Raw genomic sequence first — 23,661 nt, forward strand, 5'->3', positions numbered from 1 at the left:
GCTAGTGTGCGCTATTCACAATGAGCTGTGGGCCAAACCTGGGCTAGCCCACACTGGGCCTGCTTACATTTGCTATGGGATAACCATGGACCACTGTGCCTGAAAAAAGCCAGTATATGCCCTGCAGGAGCATGTTAACCCCAAGCCTTATTAGCTCAGCTCAAAACAGGTCAAAGGTAACTATGATAACATCTACATAAGAGGGTTTACAGCCTAAAGAATCTCTGAAGCTGCATTTAATCCATTATGCATTTTTTGTAATTAAATAGTGTTTTTAAATGTAAATGCTCTTCGTCCAGACTGGCGTTTGTCTCCATCCATGCTATACATTTTAAAATACATGACGATTTACACATATTTTGTGAGTGTAAATGGTCATATGTGCATATTTTGCTACCAACCATACTTTTAGTCTACCGGTTGTGTAATGTTCATGAGAGGGGCTTGAAGAATTGGGCAACAACAGAGGGAATTGGGGTCCAGAAAACCAGCCAGAGAGTGATTGTGGATAGCCTCGCCCCCATTTTCAAAAGTCTGTTTAGTCTGTCTATACAATGGCTACTGAAGCTTGTACTGTCTGTCTGAAAGCTACATGAAATTTTCCATCTAGTATACCATTGTATTGTTTTTGTTTTACTATGTTTGAAAACATCAGAAGTGATTCAATGCAGTTATAGGTCACAGATATGACAGATGCTGTATCTTCTGATCTGTTGGGACGTTGTGATGTGTTCCAGATGCAGTAGCATATGTCAAATGCTGTATGGGCCTGATTTGAATGTTGTTACAGGTCTTACATACAGTAGAAGTTAAACCTGAAACATGTTCTACACACTAACCCTAACCACAAATGGTTTTCTTAATAAGTGAATCATTGAAACATTGATTTGTTCAAACACACTGACAATGCAGTGTGTTCCATTCTTTGAGATTGATTACCCCTACTGAATGGAATGGGCTGTTTAACACCAATCAACCTCCCTCTGCAAAGAATCATGAGGGCCCATCCAGCATTTGTCTTCACAAGTCATTCACTTAATTATTCAACCGATTTGTGGAATTGAATTGAAATGAGTCGTACCAAAATATCATGTTGACTGAAACCCAGATTAAGCAGAACGCCTTCATGGCATTATGCAATTTTTAATATAATTTTAAGTGAAGCTTATTTAGAAACTAATTTAAAGAGGATCACATGCTTATGATTGCTTGCGGCTGGTCCCGCATTATTCAATTTATGATTCACTAATTAGACAATTCCTAAGCCACCTTAAATACCCTTAAGTGCCATAACAGCCATCTTCATTTTGAAGAATCCCTCCTTCCACCCCTACTTCTCCTCCTCCTTTCCTAGATGGGTGGCACGGTGGCTCAGTGGTTAGCACTGTTGCCTCACAGCAAGAACGTCACTGTGTGAAGTTTTCACATTCTCTCCGTGCTCACGTCGGCATCCCCCGGGTTTCCCGGTTTCCTCCCACCGTCCAATACATGCAAATTAATTGACTAATTGACTAATCCAAATCAGCACTACAGACATGCAACTAGTAAGTAGTTATCTCTCAAGAGCAATCACTATCTGTTCATTAGCTACTACAGCAGGGGATTTCTTGAGATCTACCTGAGCTCGAACTCCCCTCTCGCCTTGCAAATGGGAGGGAGCCCCGGGCTCGAGGATTTTATGAGCTCAGGGCTCTCTCCCATGATAGCATGCCAAAAAAGATTTATAATCAATCATCAGCTAATGTTAACTCTTGAAGCATGTATTTACCACACTGGTCCAAATCCTGCATTCCAAAGCTGCAAACATCTTTGACAAATGCCTGGATCTCTTCATCCTCCTGCACCGTTTCATCTTTGTCATAGTAGATGTCAACAACATCGGACACAAAACTAGAAGAACATTGATATACGTCATATTCATCATATTATTAATCATTAAAAGTTTTTTTTTTTAGCTGTGCAACATACCTTTTCACAGTCTCCCAGACCGCGCAGCCATCATCTCTGTAGAAGTAGTATGGCAGTTCCTCCTGGCTGTCCATGCCTCGTGCTTTTATATTCTCTGGGAAACACAAGGACTTGTACGTGAAGACCTTCATGGACCTCTGGACAAGTTCTATGTGTCCACCTCCACCTGTCCCATTAGCCTGTAAGACACACAGAGAGAACCCATAGGCAAAGAGTTGCATTTGTGTTTTAGAAAAGATTTCTAATCTCAGTTGAATGGATGTCTGTGTATTGGGGCTGCAGGATATTGGAAAAATCTGACATTGCGATATTTTGTTTTACTGCGAATCAGCGATTTATATTGTGACATGAATACAATTTCATCAGATTCAAAAATTAAAAGTGCAGTAGGTGATTGTCTTCAGAAACATTTTTTGTTGTGCTGGTTGAAAGTCTCTTCACATTCCAATAGTAATGATTAAAGTGAATGATCTAAATGTGTTTATTTGTATTTTTATATTCTGGATAAGGCATAAAACAATATTGTCGGACCGACAAATAACTCAATTACGACAGGTTTCTTAAACTGTCTGTCAACAAATTTATATTAGAATTTCTACGCAGCCTCTTTTAGCAGACAGATACGTCACCCGCGCACACACGTGAAGCACAGATCTACCGCTGACAGAGAGACGTCATCAGGCAAACTCTACATCAACCTGAACTTCTTTCTGAACAACCAACATGGGCTTGTATCCATGAAAAGAAAGATTGTTTCTGAAAGGGCTTCTACCAAAAATGCAGAATCAAAACTTTTCTAAATCCTGAAGCAAAATCGGAATTACTTTTGCACGCTGGAGGGCAATGACGTTATGCAGTTCAAAACAACCACAGCTGAAATATTACTTTTAGACAGGTATCTTTTAAAACTATTTTAGTCACGCAAAGCTTATGTAGATTGTGTTCTTGTTTATAAATGGGTTTATATGCACGGAAGTGTTGTTCAGATTGGCTATTTTCAAGTTCATGGTGTACCTTTTATAGCATTAATAATACGTATAGTCGGGCGACGCAGTGGCGTAGTAGGTAGTGCTATCGCCTCGCAGCAAGAAGGTTGCTGGTTCGAGCCTCAGCTGAGTCAGTTGCCGTTTCTGTGTGGAGTTTGCATTTTCTCCTCGCGTTTGCATGGGTTTCCTCCGGGTGCTCCGGTTTCCCTCACAGTCCAAAGACATGTGGTACAGGTGAATTGGGTAGGCTAAATTGTCCATAATGTATGAGTGTGAATGACTGTGTATGGATGTTTCCCAGAGATGGGTTGCAGCTGGAAGGGCATCTGCTGCATAAAACATATGCTGGATAAGTTGGTGGTTCATTCCGCTAGGGCGACTCTAGATTGATAAAAAAGCTAAGCCGAAAAAGAAAATGATTGATAATATAGTCGGTTAAACAGACCTGAGCATTCATTTAGTTGTTTATGTGAAAAAGGAGATGAAAACAAGCGTTGTACGAGGATGAGTGAGCACAATTGTAAATGAAAAGTCACTGGTAATGTAAATGTAAGTGTAATGTAAGAAAGATGACAGGATATTTTTGTTTTAAGCACAGTTTTTTTTCTGATCACTGTTTGAACAAATCAATCCTTCACCCATAAAGAGTCACCACCTACTGGAGTACTAATATGAGAAAAACTGAAAATCATCCAACACAAATGCACTGGCAGTCTGAAGACCACATCACATCACATACCACCAAGATTGTGTCTAAAAAACAGGGCCTATAAAAAAATCATCATCCCCTTTGAAATAATGTATTTAATTATCATATAGTGTGAAATCAAATCACATTCCAAATAACCTATCCAGCCTTTGAAATAGTTTTGTAGTCTTCTCCTAACCTGTGCCTTTCTACAAATTTCTTCTGGGTTCTTTTGAAAGCAGAGTGTCATTCATTCATTCATTCATTCATTCATTCATTCATTCATTTTCGGCTTAGTTCCTTTAATAATCTGGGGTTGCCACAGCGGAATGAACCGCCAACTTATCCAGCATATGTTTTACACAGCAGATGCCCTTCAAGCTGCAACCCATCACTGTGAAAGCAAAGCAGGGTGTAATGTAAGTAAATATATAGAATTTCACAGCGTATGATGATTTTTTATAGGCATTGTATGAGTTTTTAATTACATACTCATTTTGATTAACTGTTTGTGATATTGTAAAGTGTAAATAATGATTCAAACCCTCTAGCATGTTAAATAACTGTAATTAGTACTGATGCTTTTAAAATACATTTTTTATAGTGACAAAGTGCAACAAACATGAAAGAAATTTATTAAAAGCCAAAGTATACGCTCAATTTAATACACACAGGCTTGCATTCAGTGCATGCAGAATATTACGTGCACTAGCTGCTCAAACACATATTTTATACACACAGCTTGCATGTGCATCGGAAATATTAGATTATACTACTGGAGGAAGTGAGAGAAAAGCTGACCTTGTCAAAGAGTCCACACTCACAGATGAGCTGCTCACGAGCCTTGGTGTTAATGGCAATGGTGAAACGGATGTGTGGTAACAGCAGCTAGAAGAACAGGAGGTGGCATTTAAAAATGTGTGCTCAAACATGCATTTAAACTCACACCATCATTTGGCTATTTGGCAAAAACAAACCATGCCACACATTCAAAAGTCACTTAAAGAGATTTTCAGCCAAAAATGAAGAGTCTACAATCAAATTCTCACCCGTTACTTATTTCAAAACAATGATCTTCTGTCTTCTGTCGAACACAAAAAAGATATTTGGCATTTTGGTCTTTATAATATCCCTTTATTATCCACAATACACTCCAATCCTCTCTTTTACCCTTCTCTCTTGGACACTGCCTATGCCTCATGGATAGACCTTGGATTGGCTTCTGTTGGTGAACTTTACATTGATAGTGTTTTTGCCTCTTTTGGTCAGTTGGCATCTCAGTTTAAAATTCCTAAAGCTAATTTTTTTCAGATATTCATAAATTTGAGATTTTGTGCACAAAAAAAAAAAAAGTCAACTTTCCTAATGTACCTCCTGCTTCAGATCTACACCATACTGGGCATAGATCCCTGTGCTAAAGGTTCAATTTTGAAATTATTTAATCGAATTGTTAATCTGCAATTTTCTTCTGATAACTTACCATCTAGTCTCAAGACATTGGAAAGGACATTAAGAGGAGACATGGAAAGTGGTGTTGAACAGGTTAATATATATAGGGTATATACAATACAAATAAAACTCAACTATTTAGTCTCCACTTCACTTCCTAATCTTCAATTGCCTCTCTGGATATACCACTAACTGTACTCAAAAAATAAATAAATAAATAAATAAAAATTACTAATACTTTCCTTCTTAGACTTTACAGACCTGAAACTTGCCTATAGCACTTATTCATTGTTGCTCTTGGTTGTGTAAATTGCTTCCTTGTCCTCATTTGTAAGTCGCTTTGGATAAAAGTGTCTGCTAAATGACTAAATGTAAATGTAAATGTAAATAAATTAAAACGTTTCAAGCCATATATAACTTTCATTATACAAAGGCCTATCTGAAAAAAATATTTCAGATATTTTCTAAAAACAATAAACAACAGAGTTTTGAAATATTATTTATGAAGTATTTGGATACGATGATATTAATCAAATCATGCAAACAGGGCATTTTTTGGGGAGAGTGAAACCATCAGAAACTTTTCAAATTTTCCTCTCAATGTTGTCAGCTATTACCACTGTTGATATTCCACCTTGTCCAGTTATTAGAAACTTTTGATATAAATCAAATCGTCAAATATTAATCAAACCGTGGAAACAGGGCATTTGTTGGGGAGAGTCAAACCATCAGAAACTACTTTTCTGTCATCCAGTCTTGCGCAGTGCTGCTTTATGAACGGATTGGGAAAAACTGCAAGTAAAAAACAAGTGTTTATGTTTTTATATGACGTGTTAAAATTTTTAAATGAAACTTTAAATGTAGAGCTGCTGAGCACAACGATATTTAGGCTATATTGTATTACTTGCTCTTATGTCCTGAAACACAACACTTTTCTTTACTTAAGATAAAGATCAAGATCAAATAATATGCAACATCCTTAAGTTATTCTTTTAAATAAAGGGGAATTACCTATTGAGTGTCATATAGCCTAGGAAAAAGTGTATATGTTTTAGGTCTCTACAGAGCATTTGGGCTGAATGTTTAACGGCGTCTATCAAAACGAGGATGTTATAAATACATTTTAGACCGAGTTATTACCCGAGAATTTCTGTGCTTTTATATTATGGATGGTTTGCTGGGTCCCTCCATTAGTGGCAAAACCACTGAATGCATGATGCCAACAGTCAGTCGGAGAGTAGCCTAAACAAATGTAATAAATGAAAATAAATAGGCCTGTGCCTGTGGACATATAATGTGCTGCTGTACAGTAACGTGTCATTTGTTTGTTTTGGTTGTCTTTATTTTAATCGTGATGATGCGATGGTGTGCTTTATCTGCCTGAATTCCACTGAACTGGGAAGGCTTTGTGACATTTGATTCGAGGGGACAATCTGGGGGCAGGTTTGCATAACGCACTGCAAGCTACTAGCCCGACAGTGGAAAAGCAACATGATTTTGGTTTCACTGCTTAACCTCCCAGTCGATTGGCCTGGCCTGGCCTGATAAAAGCCCTGGCTCGCACTGGCCTGAAAGTGGAAATGTGGCTCTAGAATCCCCACCCCCAACTCATAGCTTGGTACTGGACTTAGTTCTGGTCAGCCCATTGCAGACCTGTATTTTCTGTAAATAAGATTGTACTAGTGTTTTTTACTTTTTTATTTATTTATTTATTTTTTGTTTGTTTTGCTCGAAATACTCTTCAGTGTATTTGCTTATTGTTACATGTTTATGTTATCCTTTTTGTATATTTTTGAAATGTGTTTTACAATGTAGAAATAAAACATTAAAAAAGAATTTTTTTTTAAAACCTGTAACCATAGACTTCCTTAGTGTTTGTTTTTTCACATTATAGAAGTCAACGGTTCCGAAAAGGTTTCCAACATTCTTCGAAATTGTTACGGTTGCAGGTTTGTGCGCTTTTCCGGAGTGTCTGTTTGATCTCGTGAGTTTGTTTTGTTTTTGTTGTCCACGTGTATTTGTTTTGGTCATGTGCCATGACGGCACTCAGCTGGTTTGATTCGCTCGCCAGCTGAGGCTCATTATCGTGCCTATATATGTGCAACATTTTCTATGTTTCCTTGTCAGTTCGTTACGTGTGCTTACGTGTGTGTTTGTATGTGCTCAGGACCGTGAGGAGAGACCACTGGACCCTGTTCTCCTGTCTGATCCCTGCCCTGTTTTCTCCTGATCCTAGCACCACACTCATTTCTTGTATTTATTTTGACTGTTTCAAATAAATCCTTCACTTGGATCCCTTCCAAGTATTATTTGACTGTGACAGAAATATCTTCATTTGTGTTTGACAGAATAAAGAAACCATTTGAAGTTGAATAAATAGTGTGTAAATGTTATTTTTTTGGGGTGAACTATCTTTTAAAATATATATTTTTCTCCACCATGTTTCTCAGTTTAAACTTCAGTAGATCACCTTGATCATGTCTCCACACAGATAATTGTATTAAGTTGCTCCCATATGATTGGCTTATTAAATATTTGCATTAACAAGCATTTAAACAGTTGTACCTAATAAAGTGGCCAGCAAGTGTAGAATAGAAACAATATAGAAATACATTACCTTAAAAACAGGATGAACTGCAGGCAGCTGTCTGAACATGGCTATGCCGAAGACCTCAGAAATCAGATGCGTCCTGAGGAGATGAGTGACTGTCTGATGGACGTGGAAGTCCGAAGATCTCACCCAGATTTTGGCCAGCAACCAGTCATACTCATCGTCACTGGGAAGGAAGATGGGATTGTCCTCTCCTGGTTTCTGATGCAGCTATGTAAAAGAAATCACGATCATTTTCAGAACTCATCAGTAATAATTTTATTGACAATCATAGGTGGCATTGTTCTTAAAGGGACAGTTCACTCAAAAATGAAATTTACCATAATCATTTATTCTCCCTGATGTAGTTTAAAAGCAGAATAAGATATTTTGAAAAATGTAAGTCAATGGGTGCATTCTTCAAAATATCTTCTTTTTGTGCTCAGCAGAAAAAAGAAAGTCGAATAGGTTTCAAACAAGTGAAGGGAGAGTGAATAATAACAGAATTTAATGACTGTAATAGTGCGTGTGAGTTTGTATTGTGCATGTGGGAGGCTTCCGTGTTTGTCGTAATCTTTTCACACCCTTTTATTAAAATCAATATGACTTCCCTCCATGACTTCCTTCCTTTTTTCCCTGCACGGACTTACTACATTTCAAAATATTTGCCATGTAGTGCGTTTATAGGCTGTAATTACTGGAGTTTCATAAAGGCAGCAAATCCTTGAATAAAAATGACCATGGTTTTATTATAGTAAATCTGTACTAACTGATTGCTTTTAGGTTTTTTGGCAAGCTGATTACCATTTATACTAGTTTCTCTACAAATACCATGATTATTTTGTGTTTACTCAAAAAAATCTGCATATTAAAATTATTTTTGAAGCATCATGTGATACTGAAGACTGGATGGCTGCAGAAAATATTTCATAATGGGTTTTATTTATTTATTCTTAATATTTATTTATTTATTTTTTTTTTATTTATTTATTTCAAAAATAAGTTCCAGACTGGCAGAAAAGTGCAAAATATGATGCCGTCAGTCTAAACAAAAATGTAAGATAAGGTGGCAAAAACTGCCTCTGGCTGTTGTGTTTAAGCTGATTAAGCTGTGTAAAGAGTCAGTTTACTGCAATGCATTTAGATATACATAGATATAGAAATATATACATACAGTGTATCCGGAAAGTATTCATAGTGCTTTACTTTTTATGTTACAGCCTTATTCCGAAATGGATTGAATTAATTTATTTCCTTAAAATTCTACACACAATACCTTATAATGACAATGTGAAAAAAAAAAAGTTTTTTTGAAATTGTTGCAAATTTATTAAAAATAAAAAAGCTGAAAAATCACATGAACATCAGTATTCACAGCCTTTGCCGTAAAGCTCTAAATTTAACTCAGTACATTCTGTTTCCACTGATCATTCTTGAGATGTTTAAGCAGCTTAATTGGAGTTCACCGGTGGTAAATTCAGTTGATTGGACATGATTTGAAAAGACATACACCTGTCTATATAAGATCCCAGGGTTGACAGTGCATGTCAAAGCACAAACCAAGCATGAAGACAAAGGACTCGTCTGTAGACCTCTGAGATAGGATTGTCTCAAAGCACAAGGCTGAGGAAGGCTACAGAAAAAATTCTGCTGCTCTGAAAGTTCCAATGAGCACAGTGGACTCCATCATCCATAAATGGAAGATGTTTGGAACCACCAGGACTCTTTCTGGAGCTGGCCGGCCATCCAAGCTGAATGATTGGGGAGGAAGGGCCTTAGTCAGGGAAGTGATCATTCTGAGGAGATCCGATGGTCACTCTGTCTGAGCTCTAGCGGTCTTCTGTGGCAAGAGGAGAACCTTACAGAAGGACAACCATCTGTGCAGCAATTGTCACGAATGGGTATCACAAAAACAAGGGAAAGATCCAAGTGCAGCAAAACACATTTATTGTCAAACAATAAAGATCCCCCAAAAAAATGACAAAGGGACAGGCAAGGTACCAAAATCGAGGAAAACATGAAGTGCAAAAATTAAGCTCAAAAGTGAATCAAACACAAACTAAACAGGTATCCAAAAACATAGTAATGATACTAAACAAAGTGAACAAACAAACAAACCAAACACGATGAACCAGATCACGAATAAAGCACGACAAACCTAAACAGAACATTGAAAAATCCAAAGGCAAACTAAACACAACATAACAGGGCTTATAAAGAGAGAACTAATTAGACAATGAGGGACAGCTGGAAACAAGGAGTGATCACATGACTAGGATACAAAACACAAAAACCAAAACAAAAACTGGTGCCCTTGAAAACCACCAGAGGGCACTGCAGCAGGTGTGACAGCAATCCACTAATCAGGCCTGTATGGTCGAGTGGCCAGACGGAAGCCACTCCCTGCCTGGAATTTGCCAAAAGGCATCTGAAGGACTCTCAGACCATAAGAAACAAAATTCCCTGGTCTGATGAGACTAAAATTGAACTCTTTGGAGTAAATTCCAGGCGTTACATTTGAAACATTGAAAACCAGGCACCGCTCACTAGCAGGCTAATACCATCCCTACAGTGAAGCATGGTGGTGGCAGCATCATGCTGTGGGGATGTTTTTCAGCAGCAGGAACTGGAAGACTAGTCAGGATAGAGGGAAAGATGAATGCAGCAATGTACAGAGACATCCTGAATGAAAACCTGCTTCAGAGTGCTCTTGATCTCACTGGAGACTGGAGAGACGGTTCATTTTCCAGCAGGACAATGACCCAAAGCACACCGCCAAAATATCAATGGAGTGGCTTCACAACAACTCTGTAAATGTCCTTGAGTGGCCCAGCCAGAGCCCAGACCTAAATCCTATTGAACATCTCTGGAGAGATTTGAAAATGGCTGTACACTGTCGCTTCCCATCCAACCTGATAGAGCTTAAGAGGTCCTGCAAAGAGGAATACAGGTAGGCAAAAATTCCCACAGTTGTGCCAAGTTTGTAGCATCATATTTAAAAAGGCTTGAGGTTGTAAATACTGCCAAAGGTGCATCAACAAAGTTTTATGCAAAGGCCCTTAATACTTGTGCACATGTGATTTTTCAGGTTTTTATTTTTTTTATAAATTTGCAACAATTTAAAAAAAATTCACATTCACACTTTTTTTCACATTGTCATTATGGGGTATTGTGTGTGGAATTTTGAAGAAATCAATGAAATTATTCTACTTTGGAATAAGACTGTAGCATAAAGAAAATATTTCATGAATCATACTTTCAGGATGCACTATATGTGCTTGTTTTCTTTTTATAGTTTTTTTTTGTTTTGTTTTTTGTTTTGTGCCTAGATCAGATACCTGGATGGCAATCGGCATTATTTTGTTCTGACTGTTCTTATATAGCAGACACATGGGTGCCGCCAAGTACTGAAGGGTGCAAGGGTCTGTAGAATTGGCGGTGACACCATCCATTATCTCATAGTCAGCAATAAAGATGTTTCCTTCCTGTAAAAGGAAGACACAGCGTTTGCAAAACCATCCCAATTATGGAATAGTGAAACTGCCACTTTGTAAGGCAAGTTTATTTATACAGCACATTTCATACATAATGGTAAATCAAAGTGCTTTACATAAACAAGAATAAAAGAAACAGGAAACTAAAAATGATTAAATGAATTAAAAATGATTAAAAACAGATTGTGTGGCACGTCTTGCTTACCTTGAGCTCCTCTTCCAGTGTGAGACCCCTCTCCAGACTGTCTTCCACAATGTTGTGTGTGACTGGAAACTTGTCAGGAATTTCAGTGCATTTTTTGATGACCACTGGATTACAGCCGTTTAAGTATTGATATCCAAACATGAAGTCTTCTTTCCAGTGCTCCATCACATATTCTGAAAAGCAGAAACACACACAGCCAAATAAAAGCACGTTTCTGGTTAGCATATATCTAAAGCTTTAGCTAACGTTAGTGTGCGCTAAATTTGGGGACCAATTCAAACTATTAAAGAGCAAATTTACACCAAAATGAATATTCTGTCATCATTTACAGGGAAAATAGGGTATTTTAAAGAATGTTGGAAACTTTCAAAGATTGACTTTCTTAGTATTTATTTTCTCTACAATGGAAGTCAGTGGTTACAGGCTTCTAATGTTCTTTAATTAGCTTCCAATGTAGTTGTTGTATTTGCCACCGAATCATTGACTTCTGTATTAGGAAAAACACATACTAGGAAGTCAAAGGTTACCAGTTTCCAGCATTCTTCAAACTATCTACTTTTGAGTTCAAAAAGGGGTGAAAACATGATGAAAGAATTTCCTTTTTAGCACCTGCTTCGAATGTTATCACTTGATTGAATGGGTGTTTTCAGTGTTTATCAGCTGATAGATATGGGCCAGTAGGGGCCACTGTGCCAACTGGTAGGCTCAGAAGGCTGTAATCATCCATCCACATGGTTATACAGCTATACTAGAGAAGACTCAAGATCTGTTTTATATTACTGTGATGGTTGGGTTTAGGGTTAGGGTAGGGGTAGACGTTAATAAAATACAATTAATGAGACATTTATCAAATAATATAAATAAATCTCGTTAACTTCCGGACGCAGCTGCATGTGAACTATAGCTGATTAACCATGTGGATGGATGATAACCACCTTCTGAGCCACAGTGGCCCCTACTGGCCCATATCTATCAGCTGATAACACCTATTCAGTCGAGGGATAACATTCAAATAGGCTGGTTTTGGGTGAACTATTCCTTTAGCTAACTATTAGGTACAACCTTTGTTGCACATTAAACACACGTTTAATTTGCTGCTTATTAATAGTTAGTAGTGTCATTAGTTTAGGATGAAATTGTTATGCAGCATAAGACAAAAAGTCAATAATATTTGGCTTATAATCACGTAGTTCAGAGGTCACCCAAACTTGTTCCTGGAGGGCCGGTGTCCTGGAGATTTTAGCTCCAACCCTAATCAAACACACCTGAACAAGCTAATCAAGGCCTTACTAGGTATACTTGAAACATCCAGGCAGGTGTGTTGAGGCAAGTTGGAGCTAAATCCTGCAGGGACATCGGCCCTCCAGGACCGAGATTGGTGACCCCTGACGTAGTTGATAAGAACTGGTTCCCAAAAGTGTTATCTTAAGCTTATTTGTTATTTCATTACAAATTAGAACAAGTATGGAGTAAACTAAACACATCTAATACATTTTATGTGTAATCAAATTGTAATATTCCATATATTGTACAGGGTGTGTTGGAAAAGGATTATTGCAAGGGCGTAGGTTTGCACTAGACATTGGTGGGGACGGGTGAATCAAATAACACCCCCCCTCTCTCATTCCCCCAAGAATAAACAAGATTTATACATACAATTGAAGTCAGAATTATGAGCCCCCTTGAATGATAAGCCCCCTGTTTATTTCTTTCCCAATTTCTGTGTACTGGAGAGAAGGTTTTCTCAACACATTTCTAGACATAATAGCTTTAATAACTCATCTCTAATAACTGATTCATTTTATCTTTGCCATAATGACAGTGAACAATATTTGACTAGATATTTTTCAAGACACTTCCATACAGCTTAAATTGAAATTTAAAGGCTTAGCTAGGTTAGGAAGGTAACCTAGGCAAGCTAGGTTAATTAGGCAAGTTATTGTATAATGATGGTTTGTTCTGTAGACTATCGAAAAATAAATAGCTTAAATGGGCTAATAATTTTAATCTTAAAATGGCTTTGAAAAATTTAAAACTGACAATAAATACTTAATCATAAATACTATTTATTAAGTTTCAGAACTGTAGCCAAGGGGTGTTTAGGTGGTCCGAAAGACCAAAAGTTGAATTATTATTATTATTAATACTATTATTATTATTGAATTGTTCTAATTATTCAAATGACGAAATTCTGATTGAGAAAAGTTAAATGTGCTGCTTGTATCTGAATGCAGCCACAGCCTCTTACATGACAGCAAGTAAAGGCACAGCCAATCAAGATGTCCATATGCGTTTTGGTGGCGAGAGGACTCAATGAGAGAATGTGATTTAATATTTTACAGTCTATGCATTTAATTCTCTCTGTGTGTCTAGGTTAATATTGATAGCGCAACTTTTTTAAAAAAGTGGATTAAATTATTGGTGGGGACATTGCAATGGTAGGTGGATATTGGTCGGGCGCGTCCCCTCTATCCACCCTAAATCTACGCCCATGGATAATTGTGTATGTTCAATTCTTAACTAAAATACTCATAAAGATCTGCTACAGGTGTATGCTGGCAGTTCCAACCTGATATTGTGTTCTTAATTCTCACAAATATCCGCTCAAAGTCTGCGAAATCTCCCCATGAGGACTGGAACATGTGCATGAACTGGTTCACATACAGATTCTCGATCCTAAGGAATAAAGTATAGCAAAATAAGCAAACAGAAGTTGTGACATATTGACATATTATGTTGCATAACAAATAAATGAAGATATCTGGTACATTACAGTGAAGTGGTGAGCGAGTAAATTCTTAAGGTATGTCACTAATTAGAACATTAGAACATTGCATTTTACATTTAGTCATTTGGCAGATGCCTTTGTGCAATGCGACTTACAATTGAGGAGACGTTCAGCTATTGAACAAGATGCAGTACACACAGGAAGTTATACAAAGTAACTGTTAGTGGTCAGTGAATTAGGCACTAGATTAAAGGGGAGTGTTTTTTTTGTAGAGAGAAGAGTGAAGTGTGTTTCTACAGGTGGTTGAAGTCCACTCACCTGTGTAAAGCACACTGTATAAATGCATAGTAAAAAATTTTATTTACTTTTTTATGTTTACACTTTTTTATTAAAAACATTACTCTAAAAGAATATACTTAAGTGCAAACTGCATGGAAAGTTTTGACTTAATTTGAGGATATTTGCAATAAATTGAAAATGTATTATAGTGGAATTTTACATTTCAAACTTATCTGATTTACTGAAGTGTTTAAATCAGGGCTCTGCATATTTTAGTTCCAATTAAACACACTTGAACCAGCTAATCAAGCTCTTTCTAGGTATGCTATAAAGCTCCAGGCAGGTATGTTGAAGGAAGTTGAAGCTAAACTATGCAGAACACCAGCCCTCCAGAACCAGGACCAAGTTTGGACACCCCTGGTTTAAAGGCAAGGCAAAGCAAGGCAAGTTTATTTATATAGCAGATTTCATACACAGTGGCAATTTAAAGTACTTTACATAAGCAAGAATAAATGAGACAAGTATAAAAAAATAAAATCAAATAATAAAATGGATGAGATCCTATGGTCCCCAAACCAGACCCCCTCCAGCCGATGGCTGCACTTTGAAATTCAGTCCATAAAAATTATGAACAAAATTGGTGACAAAGGGCAGCCCTGCCGGAGTCCAACATGCACTGGAAACAAGTCTGACTTATTGCCTGCAATGCGAACTAAACTCCTACTCTGTTCATACAGGGACGAGACAGCCCTTAACAGAGCGCCTCTGACCCCAGTCCCAGAACACCCTCCACAGAATGCCTTGAGGGACACGGTCGAAATGCCTAAGTCCACAAAACACATGTGGACTGGTTGGGCATACTCCCATGAACCCTCGAGCACCCTGGTGAGGGTATAGACAAGTCATAATTAAAATAACTAAAAAACATACAATGCTCAGCATAATTCTAAACATTTTCAGTGACTAAAATATTATTTTATTAAATATATGTGTTTACTTTATTTATTGTCCACAAGTGTAAATTTACATTTATCTTCACCACACAACCACATCAGCGTTCACATCACGCATATCACAGAAAAAACAGGCAACACAAATACATTCAATATCATCACATAAATCACATTAATAAGCTCAGTTAAATAAATCTGTTTTGTTCAAATGCATCAAAATATACTATCCATGTTCACTGAGAAATGGATAAAATATAAATTTGTAAGGAGTGTACTCATACTGTATGCCGAGCATTGTATGTACTTTGATATTTTTATTTGAAACGTGAATAAAGTGTAATGCCACTGACAAGAGTTTATGCTAAACTAGGATATATTTAAACAATTTTAACTGAAACTTAAAGATAATGAATTTAAATAAATGAAAAGCTGAATAGTTAAAATGATAATGAAGAACATGCACTGATAATGTTTCATTAAAAGGACAGTTCACCCAAAAAGTTTATATCTGTCATAATTTACCATTTTTTATGTGTTTTAAACCTTATGCGTTTCTTCTGTTAAACAAACAAAAAAAAAAAGCTTTTGAAAAAAGGTACCATTGACTTCCACAGAAAGTTTTTCCTACTGTGGATGTCAATGGTTACTGGTTTCTAACATTCTACTTTTACGTTCAACAGAAAAAATTATGATGATAATGACTTTGAATCACTTGAGGGTGATTAAATAGTGTGTACATTTAAATTTTTTGGGTGAACTATTTCTTCAACCTAGGCCAGAAATTAAAAAACATTTTTGGTAACACTTTATTTTGATGGTCCATTTGAGTATTAGTAGACTGTCTGCTTAATATCTGTTGATACTGCTCCGTCAACAGATATTTAACTTACTATAAGAAACTTAGCAAGTACATGTTGACTTACACCAACCCTACTACTATAAGTACAGCCTACTTATAATCTAATGAGAATTAGTTGGCATGTAGATGCAATGTAACTTAATTCAACAAACGGACCAACAAATGCAGTGTGACCAATTATTTAAATCTTGACAAAATGTTAGACCTGGTTTTATGGACAGGATAGGGCATAGTTCATTTAGGACTTTTAAGTCATTTATTTTTTTACATTGCTGACGCGCATCTGGAGATAAAACAAACAGACTAAAGTAATTTAGGATCAATCAGTGCAAGTTTCTTTCAGTTAAAACAGGTCTGACTTATATTTTAGTCTGGGACTAAATTTAAGCCTTGTCTGTGAAACTGGGGAAATAATTCTTAATAAGTAACTATTTTAATTTAACACAAAAAATACACATTTAAAGGGGTACTTGAGTGTATTAAGAAACATTGTCATGAAAGCGCACTCTTTAAATTCTTTAACATTATATTATAATGTATTCATGCTGTCCCAACACAAATCGATTAAGTTGACTTAACACTTCTAATAAATTTATGTGGATTGAACATAGAAAAATTAAGTTGTCCCAATGAAATCTCAAGAATTGTGTTGATTCAGCTCATTTAAATAAGTAGAAAAAAAAATGTTTTTGAGTGAATGTTTTAAATCTTCTTCTGATGATATGACTGTCAACGTGCTTGCAGATCTGAATGGTCAACACGTACATGACTGAGAAAAACACTTCTCAAAACTATTTATATCAACGGCACAATCTACTGAATTTCCCCCTTTTAACAGTCACGCTCTTACTTTAGTCCACACCAACAATGTTCATCAAGCCCTTGCAAATGAATAATACCGCAAAAACAATGCATGCTTGTGTTTGGAGCTTGTTCATAGAGATGCATGCAAACAGAGGTCTGAGAGAAGCATGCAAATGCGCATAAATACAAACAGATGGGCTCTTTATGGAAATAATGCAGAGTAATGAGATACGTGCAGAATCGCCAGACAAAGAGGATCTTACGCTTTGCTGTAGTTAAGCACAAAGTCCACTCCTTTCTCGCTGTCAAACTGAATGTCCCGTGGAAGCTCTTTATGGGCTTTGCAGTCGATACTCATCGGGAAGCCAGGATGCCATTCTTTCCATCTTTAACATGAAGCACAACATCACGTTACAAATTTTATATATCATTTCTCTTACAACAGCACCAAAACTTTATAAATCTTAACTATGGCATTCATTCATTTTTCTTCGTCTCAGTCCCTTTATTCATCAGGGGTGGCCACGGCGGAATGAACTGCAACCTTATACAGCGTATGTCTTACATGGGATGACCTTGCAGCTGCAACCCAGTACTGAGAAACACACTCATTCACACACAAACACTACAGACAATTTAGCTTATTCAATTTACCTATAGCGCATGTCTTTGGACTTGTGGGGAAAACCAGAGCTCTCAGAGGAAACCCAAGCGAACGCTGGGAGAACATGCAAACTCCAAAAAGAAATGCCCACTGAACCAGCTGGGGCTCGAACCAGCGACCTTCTTGCTGTGAGGCGACAGTGCTAACCACTGAGCCACCATGTCACTCCTCTGATAAATGGCAATGCATGCAATTTACATATATGACATTCTTAAAAAGTGATTATTTACTTTACTTTAAAAAAGTGAGTAAACTTGTTGCCTTAAAAGTGGCAAATTGAAGTAAATCCATTTTAATTTCAAACTATTAAGTTGATTTAACTATAACTTTAAAATTCTGCATATGCTTAATTTACAAAGGGCAACTCGATGGCCCGTAGTTAGTGCTGTCGCCTCACAGCAAGAAGGTTGCTGGTTCAAGCCTTGGCTGGGTCAGTTGGCATTTCTGTGTGGAGTTTGCATGTTCTCCCCGTGTTCAAGTGGGTTTCCTCCGGGTGCTCTGGTTTCCCCCACAGTCCAAAGACATGCGGTACAGGTGAATTGGGTGAGCTAAATTGTCAATAGTGTATGAGTGTGAATAAGTGTGTGCGGATGTTTCCCAGTGATGGATTGCAACTGAAAGGGCATCTGCTGCGTAAAACATATGCTGGATAAGTTGGCGGTTCATTCCGCTGTGGCGACCCCAGATTAATAAAGGGACTAAGTTGAAAAGAAAATGAATGAGTTAATTTACATAAAAATTGTAAGACAGTGGTTTTACTAACATTTTTGTAACTTGGAACTGTTAAGTTGATTTAACTTTTGTAAGTCCTAGTTCATTTACTTAAAAATGATGCAATGGGTTTACTCATATTTTTAAGTAATGTCAACTAATCGTTTTAAAAGCAACAGGTTTACCAACTTATTTTAAGTAAAGTCAATTATTTTTATACAGAGCGAGGGATCATCTTTGAATTTCACATATATAAAATATATCACATGACATTTACAGTACAAATGTATTTAAACCATTTTAATTACAAATGTGTGATCAAACATATTACCTAAAACATTAAACATATGTATATACATACACACAGTTGAAGTCAGAATTATTAGCCCCCCAGGCTCCAGTGTGCATGTTCAATAATATCACTTTTATATATAAAAAAAAAAAGAATAAGTCCTTTTCCTGGTCTTTAAAGTAAAATATTTCAACACAAAAAAAGAGGCTGAGAAAATGTCAAATATTTAAATATTTGAATATATTAAGCTGATAAAAAAAATGAATGAATGAATGATTGTTCTTTTCTAGCAATGTATAAGATTTCCATGAGAATATTGTCAATATTAATATCATAATTAAAACATGAATAAAAGTTTATACTTTTAAAAACAGGATGTCCTAGTGTGGTCAGACTTGCGGAAGCAATGGTATCATGTAACTGCTGAAAAATTAGTTTTGTGAGTAACGTGATAGTTCATCCTAAAAATTTGAATTTCTTCCCCATTTGTTTTCTTCTGTTGAACACAAACTAATTCTGTTTGTTTACAACTCTTTGCAGAATCGAAAGGAAACCACAAATGACCACCATTTTGATTGTCAACACAACCATATGGGTCCTCCATTTTCTTTATAAACAAAATATGTCAGCTCACGTTTGACAAGAACTAACACGAAGACCCTGCAGAGGCATTAAAGGTTATCATGTTCAGTTGGAGTTGCACAGGTGTAATAAGGTGTTGCCCATGTCCCATGCTTTGCTTTGTTCTCAGTTCTCCCTGTGTTTTCACTGCGTTTCACTCTCACTCACCCCAGTTAGTGACCTTGGACACTCATTGTCTCCTCCACCTTTCAGCCTTTTGTCTGCTCTTTATATTTAAGCCCTGCTGTTTCACTCTTGTTGGCCTGTTGGTGAAGTTTTCTCATGTCTAGGTTTTCCTTGTTCTTTGTTTTCATGGCTTACCTGTGCTGCTTGTGCTTTTGTACTTATGTTAAAGGTGAAACGAGTGATTGTCTTCAGAATCTAATTTTGTTTTGCTTGTTGTAAGTTTCTGTAAGCTTGTCCAATCAAAACGTTCATTCCGAAAATTACAATAGGCTGTCCCTGCTTATGTGAATAAATTAAATTGCATACCTCTGCGCATATTATTGTACTATTTTGCAGAAAGAATTACATCATCGGCGTGTTTAAGGATGCAGTTCAGACAGAGAATAACATAAAAATTAGCATCCTATCTTCTTTGGTTATAGTTATTGTAATCACTAAAGGTTTTATGAAGTGAATCATATGTGCTGTTTTGTAATGATAGTGTCTAATATGCATTCATATGTTCAGGAGGCCTGGCTATGGATAGGAATTTTCTGGGAGAGACATAGGCTTTCAGTTCTATCAGGCTATAGACACACCACTAAGCCACACCCGAAAACCACCATTATTTTAAGAAATCCACTTTTGTTACACTTAGAAATACCATAAATTAGCGTGCAATTCATAACTTTATAATCTGCCATTACCTGCTAATTTTCAAGGTCATGTGATTAAAAGCTAACTTGAACTTAGTAATGGACACTTTATTGTGCTTTAGCCCAGGTCTCCAGACTCATTTTTATGTGATAACTTTCTTGTTTTCCAACTTGCAATTGACCCTTCGCTAAGCCACACTCAAAAACCCCCACACACCAATCGAGGCTTGACAACTATAGCTAAGCGCTGGCAGTCTGTCAAGCTTTCGAGTAAGGGGAACAAGCCAAAGCGTGATGCATATGGATTGTGCAAATCTGACACCTGGGGCTCTATTTTGACGGTCCATGTGCAAAGTAGGGTGCAAAAGTAGAGTGCAAAGCAGGGTGCAAACGCTTTCAGGGCGTGTCAGAATCCACTTTTGCTATTTTAAGGAGGAAAAAATCCACTTTGCGCCGTGGCGCATGGTCAAAAAGGGTTGAGTTATAGGTGTGTTTTGAGAATAAACCAATCAGAGTGTCATCTCCCATTCCCTTTAAGAGTCAGTTGCGTCGTGCCATAAGCGCATTTGCTATTTACATGACGACTTTGTATGTGGAAAAACTGAGCGTCTCACTAGCAAGAAAACAGTTAAACCGAGCATCTGCAGCGTGAGAATAAGAGATAAGGCATCTCATAATCTACTTTCATTTGCGCTCTTGTGGATAGGGAAACCTTGCACGCACAGACATCAATTAGCCGATAAATAATTAATTTTGTTTGTTAAGCGCAAAGATTTGTTTCAAAACTATTTCTAAATTCAGTTCTAATTTCCAGCAAACGAATAAATGAATAATAATAACGAAATGTGGTCAAAAAACTGAGTTACATCCTAAAAACACATGCTGTGCCCCACATGGTTTAAAACCTGACAGGTGAGCAAATCTAAGCTTGTTTTTAATAAAACAAATATAAATATGGATATAATAAATAATACTGCTAATAATAATATTATTATACAAAAGTAAATTATTATGAATGAACTGAAAAAGCCCCCCGAGATGAAGAAGACATGAAGGCAGTGGTTTTAAAATGTATGTAGGCTAGAAAATAATATGTTTTGTAAAATTTTAATCCTTTATATTTATATCCTATATATTTCCTTATTATATCCTATATATATCCTCAATATTTTAATTATTTTCATATGTAAAGATATTTGCGTATTGCTCTACATCTTGTGTGTATTAAGTAGTGTGTAAGGCGCATAACTAACACACTCTGGGCTGGACAAATGACCAGCTTTGTTCTGGTCTATTGAAAAATCTATTATAGTTTCTCAAAATAGCAACACACCAGCAATGCGCCTCAGAACGCCTTTCTTTTTAGACCAGAATACCTATGGGCGCTAATATGAGCGCAAATACATTTGCTATTTAAACAGCGTGACGCAAAACGTCAAAACGACTCTTGCGCCAAGCTGAAACTAGCAAACAACTATTGCGTCGCACCTTGGGCCACATTGTGCCGGGTGTATGATACACTGTAAAATAAAAAACTAATTTTACAGCAAATATCTCTAAATTTTTTACAGTATTTTTTTGTCATTACAAATTATATTCAAAGCTTGATAAAATGACAAACAATCTCACTAAATTAGTAGGTTGACTTTCATTTCAGGTACTTTATCATTAAAGACAAATTAATGACATTTTTGTTTTTTATACAGGGAAATTACAGTATTGTTTATACAGTATTTTTTCTGTTATTTTAAATTATATTCAAAAGTTTGTAAAAATTACAAACAATATCTGTAAATTAACAGCTTGACTGTTATTGTATGTACCATATAAGTAATGACAAATTACAGCAATTTGTCTGTTTTATACAATAAAATTGGCGTATTATTCAGTTTTTTCCTGTTTCTTTGAAGTACATTTAAAAATTATGTACATTTAAAGTAATAAATAGTAATTACTTGCTCTGTAAAAAATAAAAAATAAAACTTGTAAAAAATAAATAAATAAAAAAAAAGGTCAAATGACTGGCAGCTACGGTTGCCAAAAAACCCCCATAAAATTACGGTAAAATTTCTTTGTTAAAATAAAGTGCAAAAAATAAAAAATCAACAGATATTTTCATTAAAATGTTTACAGAAAAATACTGTTATTTTACAGACTTTTCCTAGATCATTTACAATCAAATCCGTCCAATAAAGTTACTAAGAGCGCTCACATGCACCTGTTTTGGATTCCGCTGATTGCACACACACAGTCGGAGGACCATTATGAACTGATTACATGGACTTTAAAAGAAGCACAGATGCAAGCAACAATTGCTTAGTCTTGTAAAAAGGTTTCTGTGAACATTATGATGCGTTTCTCTTTTTTTGCCTTGCTTTGTTTGTTAATTGTTTATGTTGTTTGCTGCCAGGACTGATCGGTTGCCTGTTATAACTCTGGATTTCCTGCATACGTCTGTTTGCCTGTTGAATGTTTTACATAAATACCATTCAATCAAATGGAATAACTGTAATGTTAAAGTTGTGAGAAGTTTAATCAGTTGTATCTCGTTTGTTGTTTTTTCCAGACTTTTTTGATCAAAAATAAAACTGTTAAATTACGACATGAGCATGTCTTGGCATTTTATTTAAGGTGTTTATTCGTAATGATTTTGGGAAAATTCTTTTAAATAACAATGCTTTCTCTTGAACTTTTAGTGCAGACACTTTATTGATGATGTTCGATCATAATAATCTAGAAAAAGTCTGTAAAATAACAGTGTTTTTCTGTAAACATTTAAATGAAAATATCTGTAGATTTATTTTTTTTTGCACTTTATTTCAACAAAGAAATTTTACCGTAATTTTATGGTTTTTGTTTGGCAGCCGTAGCTGCCAGTCATTTGACCTTTTTTTTTTTTTACGATTTTTTGGTTTTACAGTGTAGGGCCCCTGGTATCCTAAAAGTTTGGACAGGGTGGTGAATTACATATCAACAAAACAAAACAATGTTACGATGTGATCACAAACTGAGCACTTGTGATCAAAATACTTCACCCGCAGCTATTTTTCAGTCATTTATATCCCTCATGTCCATGTCAGAGCTACAATTCACTAATGTTTTCATTTGTCTTTTAAAGATTTAGTCATTGGTGACAACTTTATTTCGGGTTAGTGTCTGCTTTTATATTTGGTGTCTGGATAATATTTGCTGGTAGGGAAAATCTATTCGTTCACTTTTGTTATTTATACTTTGATTTGCATTTAAATGTTTTTTTTTTTCACTTAACTGCAAATTAGAGTAGAAACGGTATAAAAAGCTTACAAACATACTGGCAGTAGTAGATACTGTACAATGTTACGGGTCAATGATGCTAATATTCAGCACAAATTCACCAATTTCCCCTTTCTGTCTTTGCTTTCTATGAATGAATTATGTAGAAGCACTGTCCATGCGTGTTCTAGTCGGTTAGTAATGCTATATTTCATTGCACAACAATAGTCTATCAGTTTTTTTGGCTAAAAGGGGAAATCACGGTTTAATTTGTGATATTAGATCACTTTTAAATTT

At 36.2% G+C, this 23,661-nt stretch overlaps 1 protein-coding gene across 3 annotated transcripts in view; it reads right to left on the minus strand.

The window, feature by feature from the left end:
• The window catches only part of alox5a (arachidonate 5-lipoxygenase a), a 43,299-nt gene that overhangs the window by 8,000 nt on the left and 11,638 nt on the right, over positions 1-23,661 (minus strand). For all 3 annotated transcript variants that reach the window (XR_012388640.1, XR_012388639.1, NM_001303262.1), the window contains 8 exon segments: positions 17,267-17,389; positions 13,950-14,056; positions 11,381-11,553; positions 11,020-11,166; positions 7,709-7,912; positions 4,444-4,530; positions 1,969-2,147; positions 1,769-1,890 (listed from right to left, as the gene is read on the minus strand). Coding sequence is in view for 1 of the 3 variants with exons in the window: in NM_001303262.1 (NP_001290191.1) it covers positions 1,769-1,890; positions 1,969-2,147; positions 4,444-4,530; positions 7,709-7,912; positions 11,020-11,166; positions 11,381-11,553; positions 13,950-14,056; positions 17,267-17,389 (1,142 nt within the window). In the remaining 2 variants the exon portion in view is untranslated.

The sequence above is a fragment of the Danio rerio genome, chromosome 13 (assembly GCF_049306965.1).
Source record: "Danio rerio strain Tuebingen ecotype United States chromosome 13, GRCz12tu, whole genome shotgun sequence".
Taxonomy (NCBI): domain Eukaryota; kingdom Metazoa; phylum Chordata; class Actinopteri; order Cypriniformes; family Danionidae; genus Danio; species Danio rerio.